Source organism: Amblyomma maculatum, chromosome 1 (genome assembly GCF_055883805.1).
Source record: "Amblyomma maculatum isolate TAMU_Amacu chromosome 1, ASM5588380v1, whole genome shotgun sequence".
Lineage (NCBI taxonomy): Eukaryota > Metazoa > Arthropoda > Arachnida > Ixodida > Ixodidae > Amblyomma > Amblyomma maculatum.
Genome location: NC_139344.1, coordinates 171,865,034 through 171,890,470, shown reverse-complemented (window position 1 = coordinate 171,890,470; position 25,437 = coordinate 171,865,034). Strand labels below are relative to the sequence as shown.

Genomic DNA, 25,437 nt, shown 5'->3' with positions numbered 1-25,437 from the left:
GAGAAAGGGGTTATTTCATGAACAAGGTGCATCATTTTATCAGAAACATGGTCAATTAATTAAAAGACGTGTGCCAATGACGCGTCTATCATTGAACATCTCGAAACTTCCCTTGTTGATTTCGATGACGCCAATGTCTGCGCGCTCTGGGACAGTTTCAAAAAAATCTGTTTGTATTGTATCAATACTTTCGTACCTAACAGGCACAAAAAAGAAAGGAAACGCCATGGATGACACGCAGTATAATTCAAATGAGGCGAAGGGTAAAACGGTACAAGAAAAAACGCGCAGATCCTGATGTGCTAAAGGAATTACTGGACAATCTAGCACGTGCCTTACGTGATTCAAGATTATTTCTTTCACACATCCCTTCAAAACTTTATAAAAACCGAGCCAAGTAAGTTTTGGAATTACATTAGTGAAAACAAGAAAGCAGTCACACAAATATTGGTGGACAACACTACGTTATGTGATCCAAAGGCCATTACTGAACATTTTAATAGTTATTTTCAAAGTGTATTTTCTGCCCCGAGCACAGGTACCGACAATAGCCGAGTGTATTACCTCGCCGAAGTGAATTTTATTACTTATCCTGGTGTCATTTCCATGTTGCTGAACTTGAAAACCAAAACGTCATGTGGCCCTGACAACATTCCAAACGCATTTCTGCGACGCTATGCCGAAACTCTGGCTCAATTCCTCGTAATAATTTTTCGCGCTTCAATGTCATTAAGTAAAATACCTGATGACTGGAAGACAGCTCGAATTGTTCCCGTTTATAAAAAAAGGAGACAGTCTTCTCTTGCAGAACTACCGTCCCATATCATTGACGTCCCCATGCTGTAAACTATTAGAACATATAGTTGCACATTGTATGAACGAATTTTTAGAAAAAAATCGCGTGCTAACTAGCTTCCAGCACGGGTTCAGAAAAGGACTCTCGACGGCAACACAGCTAATTACAGTAATAAATTCATTTGCTTCCGCTATAGATAATAAAGGCCAAATCGATGCAATATTTTTGGATTTTAGCAAGGCATTTGACAAAGTTCCTCATGATAAACTAATTTTTAAAATGAAAGAAATTGGCATTCCTGATATTTTAGTAACATGGATTAATGCATACTTAAAAGACCGCCAACAGTTCGTTGAAGTGGGGGGACAACGTTCGGGCTCTCTCCCAGTTTCATCCGGTGTTCCCCAAGAAGCGTTCTGGGCCCTCTGCTTTTCCTTTTGTATGTCAATGATATTGTTGAAATTGTTAACCCACCAGTGCAAATTCGATTGTTTGCTGACGATTGTATTCTATACAGAGAAGTTACAAATAGGGAAGATCAATGTGACCTGGACAGTGCCTTGAACGTTTTCGAATGGTGCGACCGATGGGGCATGATTCTGAATGCTGATAAAAGTGTTTATATGCCGATAACCCGAAAAACCATACGTCATAGCTACACATATAAATTAGGCTCTCTCCCTCTTCAACAAGTATCCAACTACAAATACCTAGGAGTAACCATAAGTAGCAATCTATCGTGGAACTTGCACATAAACAATATCTGCTCTGCTGCATTTAGAAAATTGTGCTGCTTAGGACATAAACTAAAAAATGCTCCTTCTAACATTAAGCTACTTTGTTATTCTTCATTAATTAGACCTAAACTCGAATATGCATGCATAGTGTGGGACCCGTATACTAAATCTAACGTAAAAAATCTGGAACTCAGGTTTATTTTCAATAAATATGCAAGGTCTGACTCCCCAACCACTTTAATGGAGACAAATAAAATTGAACTACTTGTACATCGAAGAAGAAAGCTTAGATTAAAGTTTATTTATCAGTTATTACATAACAAACTCGGTTTGGATCCGTCATCATACTTAACTCCGGCACCAACCAGACAAACTCGTCAACACCATCCCAGTTCCCTAACCCCTATATTCGCTAGAACAGACACAAATTTTCGTTCTTTCCATGCACAGTAACAGATTGGAATCAGCTAGTTAATCCATTGTCCCACGAGTTTTAACCAATTGCTGCTATACTGTGTTGTCTTTTTTGAAGTGTTGCGTTTTCTTTTGTGCTTTGATTGACTTGCTCACCCACCCTGCTTGGACTCAGTGTCCGCAGCATTTTGTAAATAAAATAAAACATAAATAAAAAATAAATGCAGTTTTCTGAAACAGATGTGATGGGTGGCAATAGTTTTCTCTCAAGCAAGAACACTGGTTTCTGCAGTCCTGTGTGTAAATAAGCTTTTATAGCTTGCTTGGCAAGCAAGGCTCCACAAGAATGTAGCAACATTGAGGGTGCTGCACTGCTCACATGCTACCGTGCAGTTTTCATAGTAATGTTTAATGCATAACCTATGGCACTGTGATGGGGACTACAGATTTGAGGCAAGCACCATCTGAATGAAATACCGCCACATAGCGGAAGCAGAAAGAACTACCTGGCAGGGTGGAGTGGTTACATGTGGACACCTATCTTAGAGCAATGCGCAGGTCTCAATTTGAAGCTTTAAACCCGGCCCGGGCCTGTTGAATTATCACTCCACTGAGCCTGGGCCCGGCCTGCAATGCTCTCAAGTGTAGTGCCAGCCCAGGCCTGACCTGGACCTGTTCTCACAGTAACACATACAATAAATTGCTCACTGAAGCAATAGAAATAAAGAACTGGCTGAAAAAGAAGCTCGAAATCTATACATATAACGCTTGAATTTTTTTTTTTCTTAATTCAAAAGGAAGTGATAATGAGGAGTGTTCACCCACTTGATTTTTTGAACTACCTATCTCATAGATGCACTGAGATAACTGAGAAATTTAGAAGTTCCAACAGCTAAGTGAACAAGGTTGCATACATGCATAATAAACTACTTTGCCTGCCATCAAGATGTTTAATCAGTCATATTTTACGGCTAGCTATATCTCAATATTAAAGCGTCCTCGCCAGCCAGTGGAATTGAATTTTTTTAAGAAATTCGATTTTACAATTTGAATTGATGCTCGAACTGGTCGCTTTTTAATAGAGAAAAAAATTAACAGCTGTATATGTTCCAGGCCAACTTGAGATATGAGCAACGCCATAGTGGAAGGCTCTGGATCCCTTCAATCACCTGTGCCATGCTTTGCACTTTAATCGAAATGCGGGAATCGCAGCCAGGATTAAACCGGGGTTCCCTGGCTCAGTAGTCGAACAACTGGACCACTGAGCCACTTCTGCAAGGTAAAAGTAAATAATTCAATAAACATACTTTTTTTCTCAGCGTGCACCACAACTTCAGTTCATCGATTGTTGCTGCTGTAACACTCCAAGTATACTTCACGCAACTATAATGAATCAAGAGCTGGGCATTGTAACTCCATGTACGGGCTCGGGCCTGACCCAGACCTGCAACTTTAAGCCCAAGCCCAACTCGGGCCCGCAACTTCAGGCCCAATGAAACAGTGCATCTCCCAAGCTTTCGGGCCAGTCCAAGCCCGTGCAGTGCTCTACCCTAACATTATAAGCTAAAAAAAAAAAATGGTAACATGGGTTACTGCTACCAGTGGTTGTTTTCAGAAGAAAACTGCAAAGATATCCATACTTCGTTTTTTCTTTGATGCTACATTAGAATCCTTTGATGTGTGCAGAGCATGGGCTAGTTGGACCACTGGATGTGTGCTAGCTTAATGGCTTGGTGGCTGCGACATTTACATGTTTGGTACCAGCTATGACAGGTAAATGCAATAATGTTCATGTGCCAATATTTGTGCACATTTAGGAACCTGAAGTCAAAATAAGTCTACAGCCCTGCAGTGTGGTGTTCTACAGGGTACCTTGCCCCGAGGAAATCAGCCTACCACAAGAGCAGGATTGATGAAATTTAGTTTATGGGGTTTTATGTACCAAAGCGACTCGGGCTATGAGAGACACCATAGTGGAGGGCTCCGAAAGTTTAGACCACCTGAGGTTCCTTAAAGTGCACCTACATCGCATGGCACACGGGTGCTTTGCTTTTCGCCCACCACAGTTGGGACTCGATCCCGCAACCTTGGGGACAGCAGTTGCGCGCCCTAACACAGCACCATCATGACGGGGCCAGGATCAATGACGAGTGAAGCATGTGACCTGAAGTCAAATTTGAGGTTATAACTTTCAGCTTTCAACGGAAACAGAATGACAAGAAATTTAATGTAAATTATTTACTGGGCATAGGTAAATCATGTGATTGACGTTTCTTATGGAGAGTTCCAATTGGCAATCTGGAGTGCCCTCCAAACCTGCGAAAGAGCAAGGTGTCTAGGGACCCTCGGTGCAGTCCAATCAGAACTCGAGATCAGAGTCTAAATCTCCCATTTAAACAGCGCTTCAATTTTACGAAGCAAAATAAGAGTAAAGCTTGCGCATCACCAGCTCATCTGAGAGTGACCATACGATATATTGCCTCAAAATGCATTGGCAGCCTAGTTGGTGAAACATCTTCTGACGAGTGGCACAAACTAGTGTGTGTGTGTCAGTGTTTGCACTGTTTGTCGGGAAACACACTGATAAGCTAGCAAATGTTGCTGAAATATGCGAGAGTTCATTGCTATGGTAAGCCTACATTACTTTGCACATGACCGTAAAATATCGATCAAGCGCCCTCCTGAACTTTGCTGCCAATTTCACATTTTTTCGCCGTACCAAAAAAGTCCCCCTCCCCCTCTATCGCCCTGCACCTCCCCGCTTCCTACCCTTAGCAAGCACCTGACCCAAGTGACACTGCCAGCCTCACCCAGTCTAAAAATTCAATCCAGTTTCGAAAAAAAAAAAAAATCAAACAAAAACGGCACCCACACAGCACTAACTTGCCCAGATACGTGCATGCCCAAAGGCTGACGGCTGGCATCTGAAGGCGAGCGAGATGTGACCAGAGGAGCAGATGGGAGCTAGCGTTAAAATGTAAAAGCGCCAAGAGACAGCAGTGGGCGCAGTTCGGTTTGCATCGGGGTAGCGACGCCGTGAGAACACACAGTGCGACAGCTCGCCAACATCTCGGCATACACTTCTAAACTTGATAGGCCCGGATTTATAAAATTTGAATCCATGTGCACTGCACTCAATTCTCTTTCTAGTAAGAAAATTTTGTCACCATCTTAAATTTCGTTGCTGTACTGTAAAAGCGCCCCCCCTCCCGCCTCCATTTTCCCGGTAATTTCGGCACGCGAGAGGGGAGGCACTTGCTCGATACTTTGCTGTAGACTTCCCGAGACAACTGTGTGCCAGTGATCTTCGTACCAGTGTGTTCTTTTGTTTTGTGGGCTGCTACCTTAGGCGACAAATTTTAATGGCGCAAGGGCATTTTGGCCAAAGAGTGCCATGGCACAAGGCATTTCATCTACTCAAGGTTGAGTTAAAGACCCATTTTCCAAGCACTTCACTACAGAGGAGCCCCGTAATAGGCGAGATGAAAGCTTGCACCCATTGCATTACCGGTGGGTACCTCGAGCCCTTGAGGATAGAACCCTGCACCTCCGGCATGCGAGGCGGATGCTCAAATCACTAGGCCACCACTGAGTCTTGGTGCAAGTGCACGTCAATAATTTGATCTCTTTATTCAAAGCCCCTGATATTTTTTATAATCCTTGCAGTCCCATTATCTGTAGTTCAAGTTTTTCGGATAATTCCAGTCGGTAGCTTGCAACTAATTCAAAGACATGCTGTGTCAAGCGGGAATGGCAGAGTTTCGTACAAAAATGGGAAAACGAGTTTGACTGGAAGTGCAGCATTATGCCCCTTGTAATAGGTGCAAGAGTATGTATTAATTTCTTCGGGACCACACAATAGACCACCGTTTATATGAACGATGGTTTTCAACGTGCTGCTGTGTAAACTTTCGTGTGTTTGAACTTGTAGTCTGATCTAGGCAGATAGTATGACAACTGTAGTTTCGGTTTCGATTTGGTTCCCTTTCTTTTCCTTTTTTTTTTGGTTGGTGGTGATCAAGTATCTATTCACAGCGAGGTGTTCTCAAGTGCCAACAAAAATGACATTGAGCTTGTGTGAAGATGTGAACGAATTCTGCACCATTCATGTGAATCGCTGCTTCTGTGAATTTTGTTTGACGACATTAGTAGCAAAGAGTCTGAAGACGACTTAACAAACTCCAACTTCAGCTTGGATAATGGCTAAGGCAAATATCCACCTGAAACTTCAACTAGGGGTCCAAAAAAAGCATACCTTCAACTTCACCTGGCTTTCGAGCAGTTGTGTATTCTCACTCTGTATACTCACTGCTTTAATTCCATTCTTTAGAGTGTCTGCAACCTATGTTAGGGTCTCAGCAATGAAGAACGCTCAGGTGAGGTGTTCGTCCAGAAATTCAGCACGTGCAAAGTTTTTTCAGCAATATAGAGTGCGGTTTGGGCACCTAGGTTTCAGAGAACAGCTCCTAGGGGAAATTTTCAATTTTGACGGCAAACTAGATTGTACTCTGCCCCTCTCTACAAAACATGGTAACCATGAAGAACAAAAACCACAAAAAGTTTGAAAACACTAAACCTTAAGCAAGCTTGCAGTGATATTTTTTACTTCGTGCCGTGCATAAAAATCAAAACAAATTTTATGTGTTTGATCAACTGTCTAAACAGGTGCATTTCAGTATAGGCTATAGCAGAAGCCTATAAATATGCAATTAAAGCAATTTTTTTTCCCAACACCTTTCAGAGTCTACTGGAAAAAATTAACAGCAAAACAAGAAACTGAAAATATGAAAGCCATATTTTCGAAAAAGGCGTTGTACCACATTTTATATAGTTCAAAATTCTTTTACAGTTTCGTGTTTTTAAATCCATGCTTTTAAATCTTTTTTAAATTCTTTTAGCCATAAGCTTGCAACAAAAGATTTTTTTTTGAATTATATATATAAAGCTTAAAGTAAATAATATTCACATGTATGAAATAGCTGCAAGTTGGTATATGTTGCATCAGAGTTGTTCAAGTATTGCATTTATAAATAAAATTGTTTTTTCCGAAGACCCCTCAAAATCGCCTGTTCTTTTCGGCAGTCATCATTGCTACACTACATCAAACTGAGCACCGTGTACATTACCGTGAATATAGTGGCAGCACCAGTGACACAGTTATTTATGCAACCATGCACAATCATGAGAGGTTGCACAACCATGGTCTGCAATCATCGAGACTGGGGTGGCAGAGTTTTGGAAAACTGGCAATGACGCGGTGACCACAACAGGTTGAATAGAGTTCTCTGTTGTGACCACAGCTTTGTCGACTGCTGTGGTAGAAGCTATAATTTGCTGCAAGAGGTGGAACATTTTGCCCTTCCCTTTTTCATTTCACTTCGATTTTTGTTAATTAGAAAATCCACTTTCAAGTATGTTACGTAGTGTGACAAGCTTCAAATAAATTAGGCTTTATTCTATACGTAAATTCTGCCACATAATCACTGAGCTCTTTCACAGAACTGGAAATCCAAGATATTTAGTGAATTTACAAATAGTAGCAAGTTTAGTTGGAAGATAAACCCTAGAACAAACTACACATGCATGTTCAGAGTCTTTATTACACGGTACAGTATGAAAACAGTTCAACTGTATACATCATCCACAGGCTATCATTGCTCATGTAGCCTGGCTTTGGTTACTTTTTGCATTGTTAAACACTTTCATGTACAGAACCTTACTGGAAGCTTTCCTCCAAATGGTATGTAAACAGCTTCAAAACATCGAAAATGCATGCACTCTGTAATGAAAGGTAGCAGAATAATGTACCTTTATTCTCGCACATGCAATTCCGTAACAGTGAGTATTCCATACTGGTAACCAAAAATCACAGTGCCTGCGATACATGCACCAAGTGAAAAAAGTTATGCCAGTTCTGAGGTTCCAAGCCCGAAATTGCATCTTTTTTTACAGCTCAGCTACGATAGATGTTGCAAACAGCTTCTGCGTGAGGGAAAAACCTTTTGACCATGTCCACATTGTCTGCGTACTTACTAGCTTAAAATACCAACAATGCTAGAACTGAATAGCATACTTCTTGAATATGCAGTCTGGTGGTTGTGCACAAACTGCATGCATGAATTCTGTGCACCATGAGCTACTAGTGGATGCAGCCATGCACAGGAAACTTTGGGGTTTGTATTATGCATTACATTGTTTACATGGCCATACATTTGGCATATACTTGGATACCTTTAGCATAGAGGAGACATGGTAGCATAGACATATAATGGCTTAAGGAACACCGACTGCACACACGCAGTGGCCACGCCTTAACACACACATGCCAGTATGCGAGCACACGAGGCGTTCAGAAAGCCGGCGTATGTGTACGTTAACACACTTTGCTATGCTATTAGCATCTGTTCTCTCTTCTTTACACCAGCCGCATGCTACTTTATACATCACAGTTAAATTATAGCTAGTGTTTAGGTACAACAGCATAAAGAAGAAAAATAGGACTGCTAAGAACAATTTACAAGTGCAAGCCTCTTGCAGTTGAAGCACTGAATTAAAAGACAATGTAGCTTAGTTCTGGTTATAATGTTTCTGCATATTTAGCCACTGTCAGGTAGCGTTGGAGCGAGTACAAAGATTATTTTTTTCTAGTGTAAATATTCTGCCTGTCATTGGCAAAAAGGCGACTTGTACTGTGCTGGCCTAAAAATTCTCTTTAAATTAAATTAAAATTGACGTTTCCCACAGTGCCTAGTTTACAATGTGTTTCCTTATCTTGAAATTCTGTTCAGTGCATTAAACCAGAGCAGAAATGGAGAGTATCTGCTAGAGAGATAATGTGCAGTGTGTTTTCGGAGCTCAGATAAATTTGCTCCCACTTTGAGAGTATAGAATTGCAGCACCAAAAGTCTGCACTGCCCACAATGGGAATAGGAGGAGGTATGCAGCCATGAATTGCTCTACGTTATGGCATAGAAAAACCGGAAACTGCAAATGTGTCAAGCTTTTGCATGCTTACAAGCACTTGTCTAGATTTTTTTTTTTTTTTTTTTTTACAGTCCTGCAATGTACTGTAGTGCAAGCAAATATGTACCAGTACTTCCAGCTCTTTGCACATTGTCTTTAGCTAAAAAGACAAACTGGAGAACTCCTTGGCCTATGCTTTTTCTTGCAGTGGGCATTGATTACTGCAATGCTACAGGCATGCTGACTTAAACTTTGATGCTTATGACTGGTTGCTACAGTGAAATGCGCCACTCTCAAACAGACAAGTGGCATGATCAGGAGTCGAGACCAGTGTCTAGACCCAGCAGCTGTTTAGTAACCTCATACGTGGAGAAGGACACGGCCACCATGGGAATTGCACGTAGGTAGTTGACACTCATGCCGCGGTAGAGGCCCCGGGAGACGCCGTGCTCACGGAAGGTCAATGTCAACGTGCTGAACAGGCTCTTGCTGAAGAAAGAGGTGCACTATGTTAGTTATTCTTGCCACGGTGATGACACTTAACAATATGTGCCAAACAAGGAAACTATGTTAGACTGATGTTTCATTCATCAAACTATACTGGCAAATGGTGAAGGAATAAGTGTCAGCAGCTGAATTTACATTAAAATGCATCATGACAGTGTTGCAGAATTGAAGAACAACTGCTGTACAGCCGACGACATGTGTTCATTGGTACTAAAAGTTGTGGGCAGAGAAGTGTGCCGAGAGTGTGACGTACTGGGACACATGGAATAAAAAATTCTGATGAGACATGAAATTTTGTGATAACTAATTTTCTCGGTAAGCGCACAACATACATTATGTTGAACTGGAGATTGGATATTCCTGGTAGGCAGTTTCATACCTAAAGTCACACTAATTTGTTTGAAAAATTTGGACGATATTCCAGTGTTGCCACAGCTTATATTTGTTCACAATACTTCCTAAGCTCATTTCTGCAATCCGCCTTTTTCACAAGATGTGGCGCCCCCTGGGGAGTGGTTCCTAAGTCGTCTGCTACTGGTTGAAAGCGTCCTTGGGAGACGCAGCTGCCTGCGAAATGGCAATGTGTGTACTTCACAGCTACCACCATCTGTCGCATACGCCTGTCATGAATACAAACTGCACATGGCCCCCCGAGGTCAGCTCCGGCTGCCCTGATCGTGGAGGCCAAGAACTGCGCATGCGCAGCTGGGGCTGATGGTTCGTTTTCAACCAGGGGAGGGGCATGCATGCGCAGAGCGGCCCTTGTGAAAAAGGCAGATTCCGGCTGCTATCACTGTTTGAGAGACCACTATGTAATAGAAATATAGTAAACTCACTACTTTACAAAATAGTTTATTGAGATACATTGAATCTTTTTACGGAAGCGTACAGAAATTAAGAACAGCTCTAGCATTTCTTGAAGTGCAAGATGCAATCGAGAAGCTCGTAGATTTTAGTGCTCCTGAAGTCTCCTGCTCCTAGAATGTGCCAGTCATGATGCGACTGAGTGCCTGATAGGCATTTAGTCCACCATACCTGTGGTCCCTCACTTTTAGATGAAACCAAACCTTTCCTCTAATTTATGCTCCTGAATCAGCCTTATTAAAATTTGAATAATCAAATACTGCATTCCTAGAATTAATTTCACACAGCAAATAAATAAGCCAAGACATCACATGGAAAGCACTAGTTGCCTAAACACACACGAGAACAGTTTCGACAGTGTACTGGCAAAGTGACCATTGCCATTCCCAAAAGCCACAAATTTGCCCTTGTTACCTGAGGAAGAAACTGAACTCTGCTCGTTATAAGGTAAAGCTCTTGCCCAAAAAAAATCACCAGAACAGAGCTCTGCCCCTTCCTGCGAACGTGACGAAAAACATACAGGTGGCGGCAGGCAAGCATCCAGGTGAGGACGAATCTGCTATCCCAGGAGTCGCTGGCTAAATTTATATCTCCAATAATCCCCACACTCCATGGAAAATGACTCAGACTTTGTGCTTGATCACAACAGATTTCTGGAAATCTGTTGTGCCACTGTGGTAAGCACTGATAGCAAAACAGTATAGACTCCCAAAGTATCACTGAGCAGCGCCTTGGCTCCTGATGTATAGCACCATCTGTGGCAGCAAAGCACAAGCTGGGATCCAAGCCACTGTGCTCGCTGCTTTTGACGGGTGTAACAACGCGCTTTCTTTTGCATGTGTGCATGCTTGCGCTGGTGTGTCGTGATCCATTGCCTACACTGCTCCTTCAAGAATGGCCAGATTGCTATGTATTTCCACGAAACAAACTTAATTAAACAGGAGGAACTTACTGATCATCTATCTCAACTCACTAGAGCAGATGACTGATGATGAGTTACATTTGTCTGTGAAATATGTTCAAGTGCATCACACCGTGTACGATGTGCACCTCACTATAAGCCCACATGTAGTTATATTATCACATTTAATATATCATATTTTCCAGTGTATAAGATGTCGGTTTTTTTTTGCAAAATTTTCCTTAGTGCGCCCTACACAACAATGAGTCTTTGTGCGCTTTTTTGTTTTTGTTTTGCGCAATGTTCATAGCTGAACTTTATCGTGAAACGGTAACGGTAGCGACGCCTGCGATTACAATGTTTACATGTCGTTATAGTGTTCTTGAATTGTACAGCCGTCTTACTGGCAGAATGCCAAAAGGTGCCGACGTCCATGCTCCTCGCCCTTTCCACGCTGCCAAGAGAAGCCACATCGAGCTGACTCTCTTTTTCAGTTACGATTTATAACATTGTTTGGTGGCTATTGCATGTGTATTTTCTCCTTCCTGCATGTGTTTTGGCGCGTGCATCAGAGCGCCTGCGCGCAGCGACGATCAGTGCGGTGATTATGAGCGCAAGGAGGACGCCTGAGCGCTGTGGCAAGAAATCGACGGCGAATCAAGATGAAGCCTTTTAAGGCTTTGAGTAATAATAAACTGTTTCTGCTCTCACTGAGCGAGAGTTTTTTTTTTCCACATAAGTGTTGCTCCTTTTTTTTTCAATCATCCGCACGCGCACGTAACAAATTTTCTTTCAGGCGCATAACACGCGATGGTCGAGTAAGCATAGCTAGTCAAGTCCTATTGCCTTAATCTGAATAAATTGAGGTGCATCTTATACACCAATTTTTTTGTTAAAAGCCTCTATATATGAGGGGTGCATCTTATATGAAGGTTGTCTTATAAACCGGAAAATATGGTATTTAAAATATGCAAAAGTACTATCAGCACTGTGAAATAAAGTGATACACTCGATGACAGTTGTCTGTTGCAGCATGCAACATATATACTGTTTAGGTTATTTTATTACGACCTCACTAAAGTCCAACTGTCTGCAGTTAAAGAATAAGTATACGGAGCAAAAGAAGTGCTTCTACACGGCCAAGAATGCTAGCGGACAGAAACGCCTAGTAATGTTTGTGACATGCGTGCTCCGCACGCTGGGATATAATCCGCGAGCCGATTCATAAGGCAGATGAAATTTAAGCTCAGCAGAACCAGGCGTACTGTCGCTCTCATTATTTTTAATTCTTATGCAATGCTTGTGCTTCATTTCTATGAGATTATTAGTTTTATACTTATAAAACCTTCGGTGCGAATGGGGCATCCACAGGTGTGCTACTATATCGTGCTTGTGGCACATTTTTAATTGACCAACTTACAGAAATCTTGCGTCAGCCCTAAGCACGGCTTGTTTTCAGTCAAAAACCTTGTTTCTCTACGCTTTCACAATCGTGGAAACGAAGGAGGGTAAGGGTACCCCTAGGGCATACTCATACTTGCGAGTCGGAAATGCAGCATGCCCAATTCCTGTCGTTTCAGTCGGTTTTAGAGCACTAACAAAGCAATGAGAGAGCGTATTGAATCTCCCAAAATCAGTCGCACCTGAGGACTAAGGTGCAGGCCATTGTCGGTCCCCTCCATTTTCTAGGCGTGGTATTCAATCATTTTACTTTTTCAACATCTTCTCCAAGCCATCTTGGTCAATTGGCGACACTTCCTAGCTTACACAGAAGAGGAAACTTAGCTCTTTCTGTTCCCACAAAGAATACAAGATGCTTCGAAACGAGACCATTTGGTCTGAGAGGACAACATAGGAATCCTCATCATTTACTATTTTGTGTACTGTAGTGGTAGCCCACCAAACAACAGTATTTTGTACCTTTGTTTTGCTTCAGCAGGACCGCTTCTGTCATCACGAAAACACCGCCTTGGGCAACTTGTTCGGTGCATGTGCACATGAAGCTAACCAAACGTCTGCTCTGACGGTGCCGAGACATTCCACGGTTTTTCACCACGCAAGAAATGCGGTGTTGCCCTTGTGCAACCAAGTTTGAGTTCTCTATAACAACAAATTCAATTACACGGCCATGAAGGAGCACAAAGTCTAGGTCACTTGGCATGGAATGGCCCACATAATTTTGCAGACATCAAATTACAGTAAAAGCAAAATATAAATATGCCCAAAATAGAAACTTGTCTTGGTGAAAAGCATCGCAGAGGTAATTGAGTCTAAAATCAATGCTAGATATGATAATATACTACGAGAAATATCCCCAAGAATCCTGTTAACTTCCAGAGCATACTGAACATTACAGATGTATTATTACAGCAGAATGCCGATGATTAGACCCAATTTAAGATGGACACCATGCTTATCCTAGGATTGGTAAATTTATTTAACGATCTATATCGAAAGCTTTGGTCTTTCATTTCACAATTTTATTCCAGAACGAAATTTACGCTCCAAGTGTGCCGAATATACATACATACAAGTTTACATAATATATATAATGTATAATATACAAGCATACAAAATGACTAAACGGAATCAAAGTGTTGAATATGGTGGTCGTAAACTATGTGCCAGAATTGGATCGTGCCATTAGGCTTGGTATGTTCAAAGCCAAGGCCAACGTTCATAGATAACTGACAGTATAGTATTTGTTGTCAGACGTTATACCTCGGTTAAGGGGGAGTGCAGCGAATAAAACTGCTACTGTGATCAAAACCTTTCATTTCTTTTGTTAACAAACACACAAATCAAATAGAGAAGGCAGGGTTCTTTTTGGTTTTTTCAGCTCTCGGTTCATCCTGTGCTTAAGTAACTAGGCATCCCACAGCTGGATGAGTGACTGGGGGGCCAGTTTAACATAACAGCAGTCATTACAAATGTTCCAAAAACAAATAACAGTCCTTATATAACGAAGAACATAGCAAGCTACTAAAGTGCAGCTCTAATGAATGATTTGATAATCAGTTCACCTGTACTTGTTCATTTCTGGATGCATCATACTGAGTTGCATTTGTCGGCGGGCAACATCCAGAGGGTAACTGTAAATAAAAGAAAAGCATGCAAATATTTAATTGAAATACGCACTGAGAGGCCAGACACTAGTACAATAAAAAGGTTGCTAGTCCAAACTGGTTTGGCTTATGGGGTTTAACATCCCAAGGTGACTCAGGCTATGAGAGACACCGGACTCTGAAAATTTCGACCACCTGGGTTCTTTAACGTGCACTGACATCACACAGTACACGGGCGCCTGGCTTTTTGCCTCCATTGAAAAGCAGCTGCGCGGCCGGGATTTGATCCCACATCCTTGGCCACAGTAGTCGAGCACCCTAACCATCGTACCAGCACGGCGGAGCTGCTTGTTCAAACTGTATTGTGTGTTCAGTAATAACAGTATGTTAAATGTAAGAGTACATGTCAAAACTGCAGAATTATAAAAAACCTAGAATACCTTTGTGGCACTTATTAACTGAATTTAAGAAGTAGTAAGTTATAATGCACATCAAGACCTGCCATTCTGCACACAGCAGGTTGTTGATTCATTCCAAATTTCTGTTTTCAGTAGAATGCCAACAGACAACCCATACCAGGTAAACCACATTTCTGACTGATACGTCTGTCTCATGCAGTTCTCACCTGTTAAATCAGTTTGTGCACATACAATTTGAAAATTGATAGTGTTGAACTTAAAAGAGAAAGAAATTATTCAAACAATTCCTGCAGCTGGGCAGCTGTGGCACTGATCATCGGCGATGCATGCACAGTTGTGGACAAGCTAAACTGAAATTATAGAGCAATGAAAAAAAGCTACCCATGATACCGTGCAGTGATGAGAACTTGAATATTCAACTAAACAGATAAAAACTTGCACAGACAGGTGTGCCTGATCAATGTAATCCATGTTAGGCAAGCTGAAGGGTAGTAATAAAGCTTGTTATTGGGCTGGTGGTCATATCTAGGAAGGCCAGAAAACAAAGCAAGGAAATAGGGATGAGAGGGTATGTGTGTCACTATCCTCTCACCGATATTTCTTTTGCCATTTTCTACCCTTCCAAGATGAAGGATGTGTACCTTTATCATTCTGTGTCGTATCATTCCTATGATTTATCGCAAAGTGCTTTCTACCATCACAAATTTTATTGCACATATTAATTTATTCATACTACCTTACAGGCACTAAAGGCCACTGAGAAAGTAGGGCAGAAACAATATTATTACAAAAATAAATCAATACAAAAACATGAAATGCAAGGCAAATACAATGTGTAGGTTCAGATTATAAGGCAGAATAATTTGATCAGTTCAAAGTATACAATGCATGAACAGCAAGGAGAAGCAAGAAAAAAAATAACAAAAATGGCAAAATACAAAACACCTTTTCCTCCAATTCTCCAAACAGGAGTCAAGAAAAGATGTAAAAGTATCCTGTGAGAAGTACTTTTCAAACTATGTGCACAAAGAATTTAAAAAAAAAAATTTGAAAAGGCAATGTAAAGGATAAAATTCTTTTGACACAGAAAAAAGTATTTAGCAGAAAACTCACGAGAAAGTCTGTGCAATAGCACCAGCAAAGCCCCCGCATAGAAGCTTGGCAGGAATCACAAGCACAATTCCACCAGTGTTTCCAGGGTAGGGACGACCACAAGAATTGGGGAATACCTCCAGGCAGAAAGCTTTCAGGCGCTCAAAAACGTAGAAGGACAGCCCTGTATGAGTATCAGAAGGCATCTATGAGACAGTCAATGCACCTAAAAAATTTGGAGCATCTCAGGCTGAATGTAAGCAGATTCCAGCTGAGACTCTTCCCCTAATGCAAAGAAGGGCAGAAATTACATGATTATTACTGAAACTTTCTTTTTTACTTCCAGATTGTGAGGCTCCTTTGTTAAACATGTCAACTTTTCACTGACGCTTCCCCACACAATATAAAACATTACAGGCAATATTGATGCTCATATCATCGAAAAAAAATATTCAAACCACTTTGCGATGTCAACATCACCTGCGTCTTTTATCCATGGAGTTTGAGAAAATGGGGTATACCGGGCGGTCAACCACATATGTCCATTACAGACTACTTGTGAGCAGTTCCCTGATGTGCTGCTCTATCTGGTCTTCTTGCCAGCTTTAGAAAACTGTCACTTCTGGTTTGTGAAATAGTCCTGCACTGAATTTTTCCAACAAGGAAGCTTCTATGCACTCCTGCTCACTTTCAGCACACAGGTAGCAATTTGTTGTGCAAAGTTACAGTAGTAAAAAAAAAAGAATTCAACCAAAAAGCCGCAGCAATGAATATTTTTGCTGCAGTATAATGTCAAGAACTATAATGAACAAAGTGATGAGCCTGGGTCATTTTCTTAGCTCCCTGCAAGAAGTCAATATAAGCAGAGTTCATCATGAGCTATACTGCTTCAACTCCATGAAAAAAAGGACTACTTCTCGGTATCAAATGGGTGAATTTAATCAGTATAGATTACGCCCACATAATTTGTGTCCACTCTACTTTTCAAAATATAAATGGCATTAACACTATAGAGTTTCTAGTCCTACTGTGTGTTCAAGTCGGTAATAAGTCTTCTGTTAGTCTTCCCGCTGGGTGTGTTTGCTTAAATCATTGTTAACAGTCTTTTGTGGCATATACTAGTAAATTGGCAATGAGCTTCGTAATAGAATGCTGCAAAGCAGACACAACATATTTGTCCATCTTGCCTTGAGTAATGGGTATAGGACAAAAATTGCAGTTAGTAGCATACTTGCCTGCATAAGGCACCATTCCAAGGACAGTTGGAGAAAGGCCCTTGTACAGGCCTCGGATGCCACCTTCCTGCAAAAGTTGTTTGCATGTTGTACAAGCTTAGACCATGTATCATGCAGGGTTACTTGGCTGACCATTTATTTCCCTTTAAAGGTCATCAGTCTCGCTATGCCCACTGCAGAACCAATACTGTACCCGTACCCCTCCGATTAACTCTATTCTGCGCCTGCTGTGTCAATTTATCTGCAGAAACACGTTAAAATTGTAATTTACAACTCCTAAATGCATGAACCTTCAGTGTGAGACATTCTCATTAATTTTTTCTAGACAAAGACGTTGCAAGGTTTTTCAAATACAGGCAGAACTCTAGGCTTAGTTCTGGCATAATACTGCTTCCATGTAGTCTATGTCAGTAATATAACTATCACTATTAGTTCGAAGTAACAATACAGCACCAGTATTTTCACGAACAGTAATTTGCATAGTTTCTTTTTTTCCTGCCAGATCACCTGCATAGATCTCCAGTTCTTCTTATAACATCATTAGTAAGGTTTCTGGCAGTATAAATGTTTAAAAAATGATTTGTCCACAAGTCTGCACACAAAAATAATGTTGAAACACGTGTACATACTAAGCACATAAAGAACTACATAAATTCCTTCAGTGTTGCAACAAATGGCAGCAAAAAGGAAGTACCAGAGTGAGAGTCTAATTGTTATGGTTCAGCTTTGAAAAAAAAAAGAAAGATCACTTTCCAATTCTTGACCCCTAACGACCAAGAACTGGAAAGTGATTTTTTTTTTTTTTTTAAGAAACAAATAACTGAAGGCACATTACTGCACAGCACATGAAAAAGAAGCTACATTATTTTCAGAACCAAAGACAAAGGACTGTGACTAATCTTTAATACATACTATGTGTAAGAAGTTAGTCTCAGAACAACCAAGTTTTACCTCTGCAGTGAAAAATGGCACAAGGAAAGGATAAAAACTAGAATAATGCCCTACCGTTTTAACAATGGAGGTCACCACATGAACAATCCCAGTGTAGATATGGTGGCCATTGACCTGAAATGCCAGCCTTGCCCTGACCATGTCCAAAGGGTAAGTAGTCACTGCAGCCGTCACTCCTGCATACGAAATTAACAGTGCCTGAAATACAAGTGTAAACTACAACCAAGCACAAAACTACGGCTGGGAACCTGCGGTTTTGGCACAGTGCCTCATATACTAAAAAAGGGTACATGTAAACATGTCTAACTGGCCTTCAGGAGAAAAAAAAAGTTTTCCCCAGAAAGGTTGGTAACAGGCATTAATATAATGACAAATAACTTCTAGCAGTTGGTGTGTTTGAATTGGCGCTTGTGCTGGCACTGTGCCCATTGCCTTCTGACAAGCTAACAAGACAAGCTCTTGCACAAATGTCAGATTGCATTCATCCTTGTGCAATGATGAAGCACCCTGCTGTGGAAATTAATGAGCCCCGCAGCTTACACAATAACCTCGCTAGTTTCATTACATACTCCATCAGGAACACAGCAGGCAGCATTTTACCTGGCACCCTTATTTTTCAGCAGACATCACTGAATGCCTCAAGCAAATATAATAAATGGTACAAAAGAATGAGAGCAACACGATTAAAACTATATTCCATGCTTATTAATTTTATTAACAGAAAACATACCTGCACATGAACCCGCCACAAACTTGCTTGCATGTGAAGTATTTCCAAAGGTGTTACGTATAACCTGTCAACAAAAAGTAATGTTAACATATGATCATGTGAACGTAATAGTTGTTTGCCTTATGGAGATGAGTGCTCCAACAAACAATTGTTAATTATATGGTTCTGCATCTACTGCTCCCTACTAGAGCAATCTGATACATGCATCCTTAGTACTGCAGTCATACAGAACAAAAAATGCAATATATATTCTGCTACAACATGCTTTTTGGTGGATCTCTCAAGTATGGAAACAGCATGATGAATTAAAAAAAAGAAAAAGCTTCTTCAAGTTAAGGAAAAAACATTACTGCTTCACACACTAACATGCATTATTTTCAAAATTTTTAATGTTACTGTCAATGAAATCAAAAAAGGCTGCTTTTTTTTTTTTTTTTTTCAAAAAGAATTGTGTTGGTTTTGTGCTGATAAAGGCATTATGCTTAGGGTATAAACATGTTAGTTCCTAGCATCATGGCAAATGGTAACCTGGGCACTTGAGCACAGAAGTTTTGCCATAAAACAAAAGCAGCAAGAAAAGATTTTCATGCACACAATTAAAGGAAAAGGCAACCAGGTTGTCAAAGTTCCCAAAAAGTTAAGGAAAGTTACACGAAAATTATACAGAACAATCCACATGTAACTTACACGTTTGTAGGCTTCAAATGAAAGAAACTGCACAGCAGCATAGGGGAAAATACGGACCATCTGTGCTCCATTGCCCTTGTACAAGCCAAGGAACTGCTCTTTTTGCACTATCCCCCTCAAGCCTGAGAACACACCTAGAGTTATGTAAAAAAAAAAAAAAAAAAGTAAACCAGCCAGTCTTTCCTTCTTTGCTGACTGAACCAAGAAAAAGAGGTACCATAATGCTTGTAGTGGCAGTGATGGCCCTGAAGGAGTATCTTGATTCTATCCAAGGGAGCCACTGTAGTTTTTGCACACATGCCAGCTACACCTGAAATGTTGCATGAAATAAGCAGTAAAAAAAATTCAATACATTGCAAAGAGCACAACTTGCTGCTGGGCTTCTGAATATAGAAGCATAAACCAAGAAGATACATGAAGTGAAAGGGATAAAGTCTTGCAAACAAAACAGAGGCTCCCACAGAATCGGATACTGCATAATTTGTCCATTCAACAAATTCACAGCTGTCACTTGCAACTTTTCTGCATGAGCAATTGGTGTTCATGAGTCGGAAAAAAACATAGTACAATACCTTTAAAAAGGCTGGTGGTGAAACAGCACTTGTTCACCTCCACTGCAGCCAGCACATGAATAGCTCGCACGAAGTAAACTCTAGTACTTTTTTTTTGTGGATCACAATTGCCACGAGGAAGCTGTCGTGACCCAGATTGGGAGAAGAACGCAAGCGAATTCAGTATGCTTTGTAAGCAGCTTCAAAGAATGAGTGGCTTGGATGATTTTCAACTGTAAATGACAAACAGCTGAACACTGTGTATGAAAAAATTCGTATGCTACTACAATTGCATTTAAGGATATTTCAGTGGATATAAGAAGCAGATCAATATAATGGTTCACTGGGCAAGAGCTTTATGCCAAAGAAAAACTGAAGGCTATATGAGGCGTGCTGTAGTAGTGGGCACTAGAGTAAGTCTGAACACATGGGGCTCTTCGACGTGTGCCAAAAACTCAGTATAAAATTAAGTGTTTCTGCATTTCACGTCTACTAAACTCTGCAGCCTAACTGAACCAATGAACTTGTAATTTGGAGGCCAAATGCCCAGGGTACCAAGCCACTGCAGCAGGTGGACACTGCAGATGTAAACATGCTGTTGATTTTATGTGGGGCCCAGCTAGCTGTTTTAGTAAAATTCTCAACTCACTGCCGGCCCCAGCTCCTGCCTGTCACTAGCTAGAACCTTTGCAAACATCTTCTAGTACACAAGCAGTGGGCAGTGAAGAGCTGAGACTAACTAAAGAAGCTAGTCGACAGCCCTATCATAGATACGGGCACCTTAGTGCTGAATCTTATTTGATTCAGGCACTGTGTCTTCCCATGCGGACATGACTTAAAGAATTAAATATCATCTGCTCAAGGCACAATTTCCACAAATGTTGAAGCAACAAAATGCGCTCAAGCCTGAAAAATCTTGTGCAGAAAGATATTGAGTTGGGCGTGCTAAACGAACACTGTTTCGTTCAATACTATAGCCAAACCAGTGAATTGGTGGAGCATACTGAATGGAAAACAGCGCAAGAGACAAACACCAAAGCAGAGAACCACAGGACGAGCGCTGACTCGCAACTGAAAGTTTATTCAAAGACTGAACATAATATACAAGAAGTGGGCAAGCTAAAAACACGTGTTGCTACGTAGAATAAAGACGCACGATCTCACTTTCATGTAGAAAAATGGATGGCTTACTAATGCGCAACCTTGTTTTTTTCTTCATGTGTTAAGCGGGCTTTCTTTACGTGTTGAACAGACTTGTTCTTTTTTAAAATTACAGGCCTCATGTCTGTTTTACAGTGGCTTTGGTATGGTTTCAGTGAGCGTCAGTTTTCATGTGCTTGTTTTATAAGTACAAGCACTTTACAGTCAATAAAATGAGTTTATTAGCTTACATAATGAATCCTGACAAGAATGAGTAAAAAGCAGATTTTGAAATATGGTGCTGTCACAATGTAGATATACGAGAACAAGACAGATTTTGTTTAATTAATCACTGGGAAATGTTATTTATTCAGTGCAATCCATATGCACCTCACAAAAATCTGAATTACAATTTTTTTTTTTTTCCACTGGACTATAATTCATGTCTGAAGGGGTTACATAGTCAAAATATGAACATCAATACATGTTTTTTTAGAAGAACCCATCAGCCCTTAATTATTGCATAATATAGTGTGCTATAATGTGCCATTGATTGTGGTGATATTGTAGAACAAGCTCTTGAACATATTAACTTTGTTAACTCGGATGAAATATATCATCTGCATGCAAGCACTTATCAGAACTTATCAAAGGTAATGAAGTGACCAATGCGAACTACATACACATTAGATGAAGAAACAGTCTGCTTGTTGACATTATGTGCGTGTACTAGTTTATGCTGTTCACTTCATGATACTTACCCAACTAGCCCACCAAAACGTCTTAATGTCAAAACTAAGCAACTGCAGCTCTTTTTCAGAACTCGTGTAGCTATGTGGTTGGCAAGGCCTTGGTAGAGTATGGGAAAACATACAAATGCTGTCCATAACTAACCTTAATAAAAAGTTTTGTGTGCTTACTTCATCACAAAGGAGATTTTTTGGAGACTCCCAGTATGCAAGCCAGTCTTGAACTTCATACATTTTCCCTCTGAGTGCACAGCCATTTAAAATGGTTGTATTATGACTTATCACCATCCTCCTGCTGCATTGTGCTCACAGCAGATTGGAGCAAAAACACCAATTCTGAACCTATATATACTTTCTAGTTGCTGCATAAAACCGATCTGAAAAACCCGCAATGTTGCCATATCAGAAAACATCTATCGCATGACTTGAATTACAGCAAGCAATTCCACTACCAAGAAACATCCTCTTCAGACGTCCGGAGTAATAATTGATTACTTAAAACATGCATGTGCTACATATGCGTTATAAACAGAACGATTAATTTTGTACAGAATCATGACCCATACTGTATTGCATAGCAAACTTATCTGTGGTATGTAAAACGGCATCTGCAATTCGTAAAGCAGAATTGTAGTCAGAGTTATTTTAGCGCAAAAAGGAAGGCACAGTAACAGACAGGACAGGGCGCTAACTTACAATTATTTATTCGGAGCAAATTTAGCTGGCGACTTGTATAACAGAAAGTGAACATGATCATTTCAATGGCACGTGTAAAGGCAAGAATTCGAACAAGACATTGGCGACTAATCTTGTCTTTTTACATATCATGAAAAGCATCTTATTATAAACTAACACGGACAGCGTACTATGCCATACCAATATGTTGAATAGTTGAATTATGCCATACCTGATAATGTAAGATCAGCCTCGAGATCTGTTTTATTTGCAAGGCTTTATCTTTCTTACTTTGTGTACATCCTTGGTTTCCGTTCCTGTATTCTCCTCAAGTATGAGCTAACAAGCCCAGAAGCAAGGAGTGCTCTGTGCAATGTACTGAATGTTCTTGCTGCTTAACATTTCAGGTTTGACATGGACATTGCCTTTACGAAACGAGTCACCACTGCCTTATTTTAATTCTTGCCTTGCACGTGCCACTGAAATGGCCATGTTTTCACTTTTTGTTATACAAGTCGCCCACCTAGCTTGTTAATTAATAAATCAGTTGCAAATTAGCACCCAGTCCTGTCTTTCTTGCCTGTTCCTGTGTCGTCCTTTTTGCACCAAAAGAACAATGAATATGGATCAACTAGTCCTACAATGCGTATTACTAGAATTGTAGTAATGGACAGATCGCCAGGAAAATGGGAAATGCAAGGTCCTATATGCCACTGCTGCATACTGCTGTCGCTATCTGCCACGTGCAGAAAGTTCGAGGAAGGAAGAGAGACGCGGTAAAAAGGCAAGCAGAATTCTAACCTTCACCTTATTTTAGTTTTTGATAACGTCTTTCAATCTTAATGAAAAGAGTCACGACCATCAATCACATCTGGGAATGCCGACAGAGGTACACAATCGATCGAGACTGACCAGCCCGCTTTGATTAATAACATTGGCACAATTGAGGATGACCGTGTCATCCGCGCTGTCCCCGAGTCTGGTGATTTGTTACAGCCGCACGAGCATTAGGCAGTCCCAAGAGCGATGCGGATGACAGACGCGCATGTTCATCTCGCAAGCACATGCAATATGCGTTTCACATGGCAACACAAACGTCACTAATGTAGCACGCGCGGCCTTTAATGCCACATATTTATAAGCGTACGTCGTCCGTACGTCGCGGAGACGAACTTGACAAATTAGGAAACATTCCGCGTAGTCTGCAATAGTAAAGCCCCGCGGCAGTTATTGGGGCGTAAATGTTGTAGTATAAGTACAGTACGTATAACCGCATCCTCACGGTGTTAAAAAAAAAAAAAAAAAAAAAAAAAATGCGAACTATAAGGCGAAAAGAGCTACGAGGCAGTACCCCTACATGACCAATATATCGAAACTGCGCGGAAATTCGGGAGGTCAACGACATGTTCTATTTATTCGTGTCAGACGGGAAAATGTGTGTGTGATAAGCACGTATACTTGATGCTGAGAGCACGCACACACGGTACAATGGGCACATGTTTGTGCATCATTTCGATTTCAGTAGCATCGCCGAAAACATAACAGAGGCATGACAGTCTGCCGACAAATGAAGGTGAAACGCTTCACGACTACTTCGTGCAACTTCACGCATCGAACGCACGGCAGTGCAGCTAGCAATCGAACTAGTGAGGTCGTCTGCATTTCCCCCAAGAGGCACCGGCACGCATTCTTGCATTCTACCTGCCCGGCCCACTGAACGCCGGCAGGAATTTCGGCTGACCGAACGGGGTCAATGTTTCTTTTTAGGCCGTGAACTTGACGCCAAAGGCCGCCGTCAGTTGCCATGAAAGATCCAGCGAGTACGCGCGCTGGGTGCACTGTACTCTACGAAACAATCTGCTACTCACCGCCAGCAAAGAAGGACTTTAGCAAAAAGTCTGGGGAACGCAGCTCCGTTTTGTCCGACATCTCTGGCTGAGTTGTGAACCTGGTGTGATACACAAAGCAAATACTCAGGAAAGAAGGATAAAACACATCTCTGACCGAATGAGAGAGGCTGTTAAGTGCTGTAGGCCAGCCAGCCAGGCCACTCGGTGCGTCTGCTACTTCCTCCAGCTGTTCGTGCGCCACCTATAACAATTTTTTTTTGTGTTCAAACGTAATTTTTATGAATGGACACAACGTACTGAGCTAAAAACAAAAAGTGTAAAAAAGTTGATATTTTAATGTTAAATGAAAGTAAATTTGTGCCATACTTGCTTTGAGACATCTTTGAGAGGTTTTGACGGTTTTGGCAGTTTTGGTTTCGGGCTTCGACCGGCAAAATAAATGCGTATGGGAGTTCTGAGTATCGCAAACATGCCGCAAACATACATGACCACAAGTAGAGTTTTTAAATTTAGAAACTTTGTACCTCAAAGCTACCATGCACAAAACACGTACAGTGCTACGCAAATGTGGAGACACCACGCGATTTGACAAAACTGCACGCCAGCGTTTCCTGACGGCGCAGCGGATGTTTCCACGATTTGCATATGGTATCATATGGTAACCCCCATGATATGCTTGCCCGAGTATGTTTGAAGGCGCGCATTTGTATACAGAAAATCAGCAATCGCAGCGGATTGCGTGGCCTCTCCACTTTTGCACAGCATTGTAGCGACTAGTATACGTACAATCGCCTCCGTGATATCGCGAGCGGAGTCAAAAGGAAAGAAAAAAAAAAAAAAAAAAAAACGCAACGGGATTCTACCATTCTCACCTCACTTCCTTGTGAGGGCAACAAACTGCCTTCCTTTACAGCGCGTTTCAGGTGTCCCCGAGGATGTGCGACAGATACTGCGACTTTCCTTCCCTATAAATCGGTTTACATTTTAATTTTACGAACATGCAGCACGTTCAGCTGAGGCATGGCCGAAGCAAGCAGTTCTACTCAACGTTGGTTCTACTTGTGTCGTCTGGCGCCACTTTCTGCGCACGGCGGTGCGCCTCAGTCGTAGT

The 25,437-nt window shown here is 41.2% G+C and overlaps 1 protein-coding gene across 1 annotated transcript; it reads right to left on the bottom strand.

Annotated features, from left to right (window-relative positions):
* Nucleotides 1–7,527: 7,527 nt before the first annotated feature.
* On the bottom strand, nt 7,528–24,553 carry LOC146204889 (mitochondrial coenzyme A transporter SLC25A16-like). Its single transcript, XM_084589596.1, has 9 exons — nt 24,345–24,553; nt 19,579–19,671; nt 19,362–19,495; nt 18,675–18,738; nt 17,999–18,120; nt 16,994–17,060; nt 15,780–15,942; nt 14,206–14,274; nt 7,528–9,399 (listed from the first exon to the last, which is right to left on the bottom strand). Exons 1-9 carry the CDS (start codon nt 24,403–24,405, stop codon nt 9,225–9,227), a joined length of 948 nt encoding a protein of 315 aa, XP_084445722.1. The 5' UTR covers nt 24,406–24,553; the 3' UTR covers nt 7,528–9,224.
* Between the last annotated feature and the right edge of the window lie 884 nt (nt 24,554–25,437).

What these genes read in the sequence shown, in the direction of transcription:
- LOC146204889 (XM_084589596.1), bottom strand. Translation starts at nt 24,405, where the DNA reads ATGTCGGACAAAACGGAGCTGCGTTCCCCAGACTTTTTGCTAAAGTCC. An exon ending in TGTGGCGGGTTCATGTGCAG is followed by an intron (nt 18,121 to 18,674) that starts GTATGTTTTCTG and finishes TTTCGTATGCAG; the next exon opens with GAGTGACGGCTGCAGTGACT. An exon ending in TGACCTCCATTGTTAAAACG is followed by an intron (nt 17,061 to 17,998) that starts GTAGGGCATTAT and finishes CAACTTTTGCAG; the next exon opens with GAAGGTGGCATCCGAGGCCT.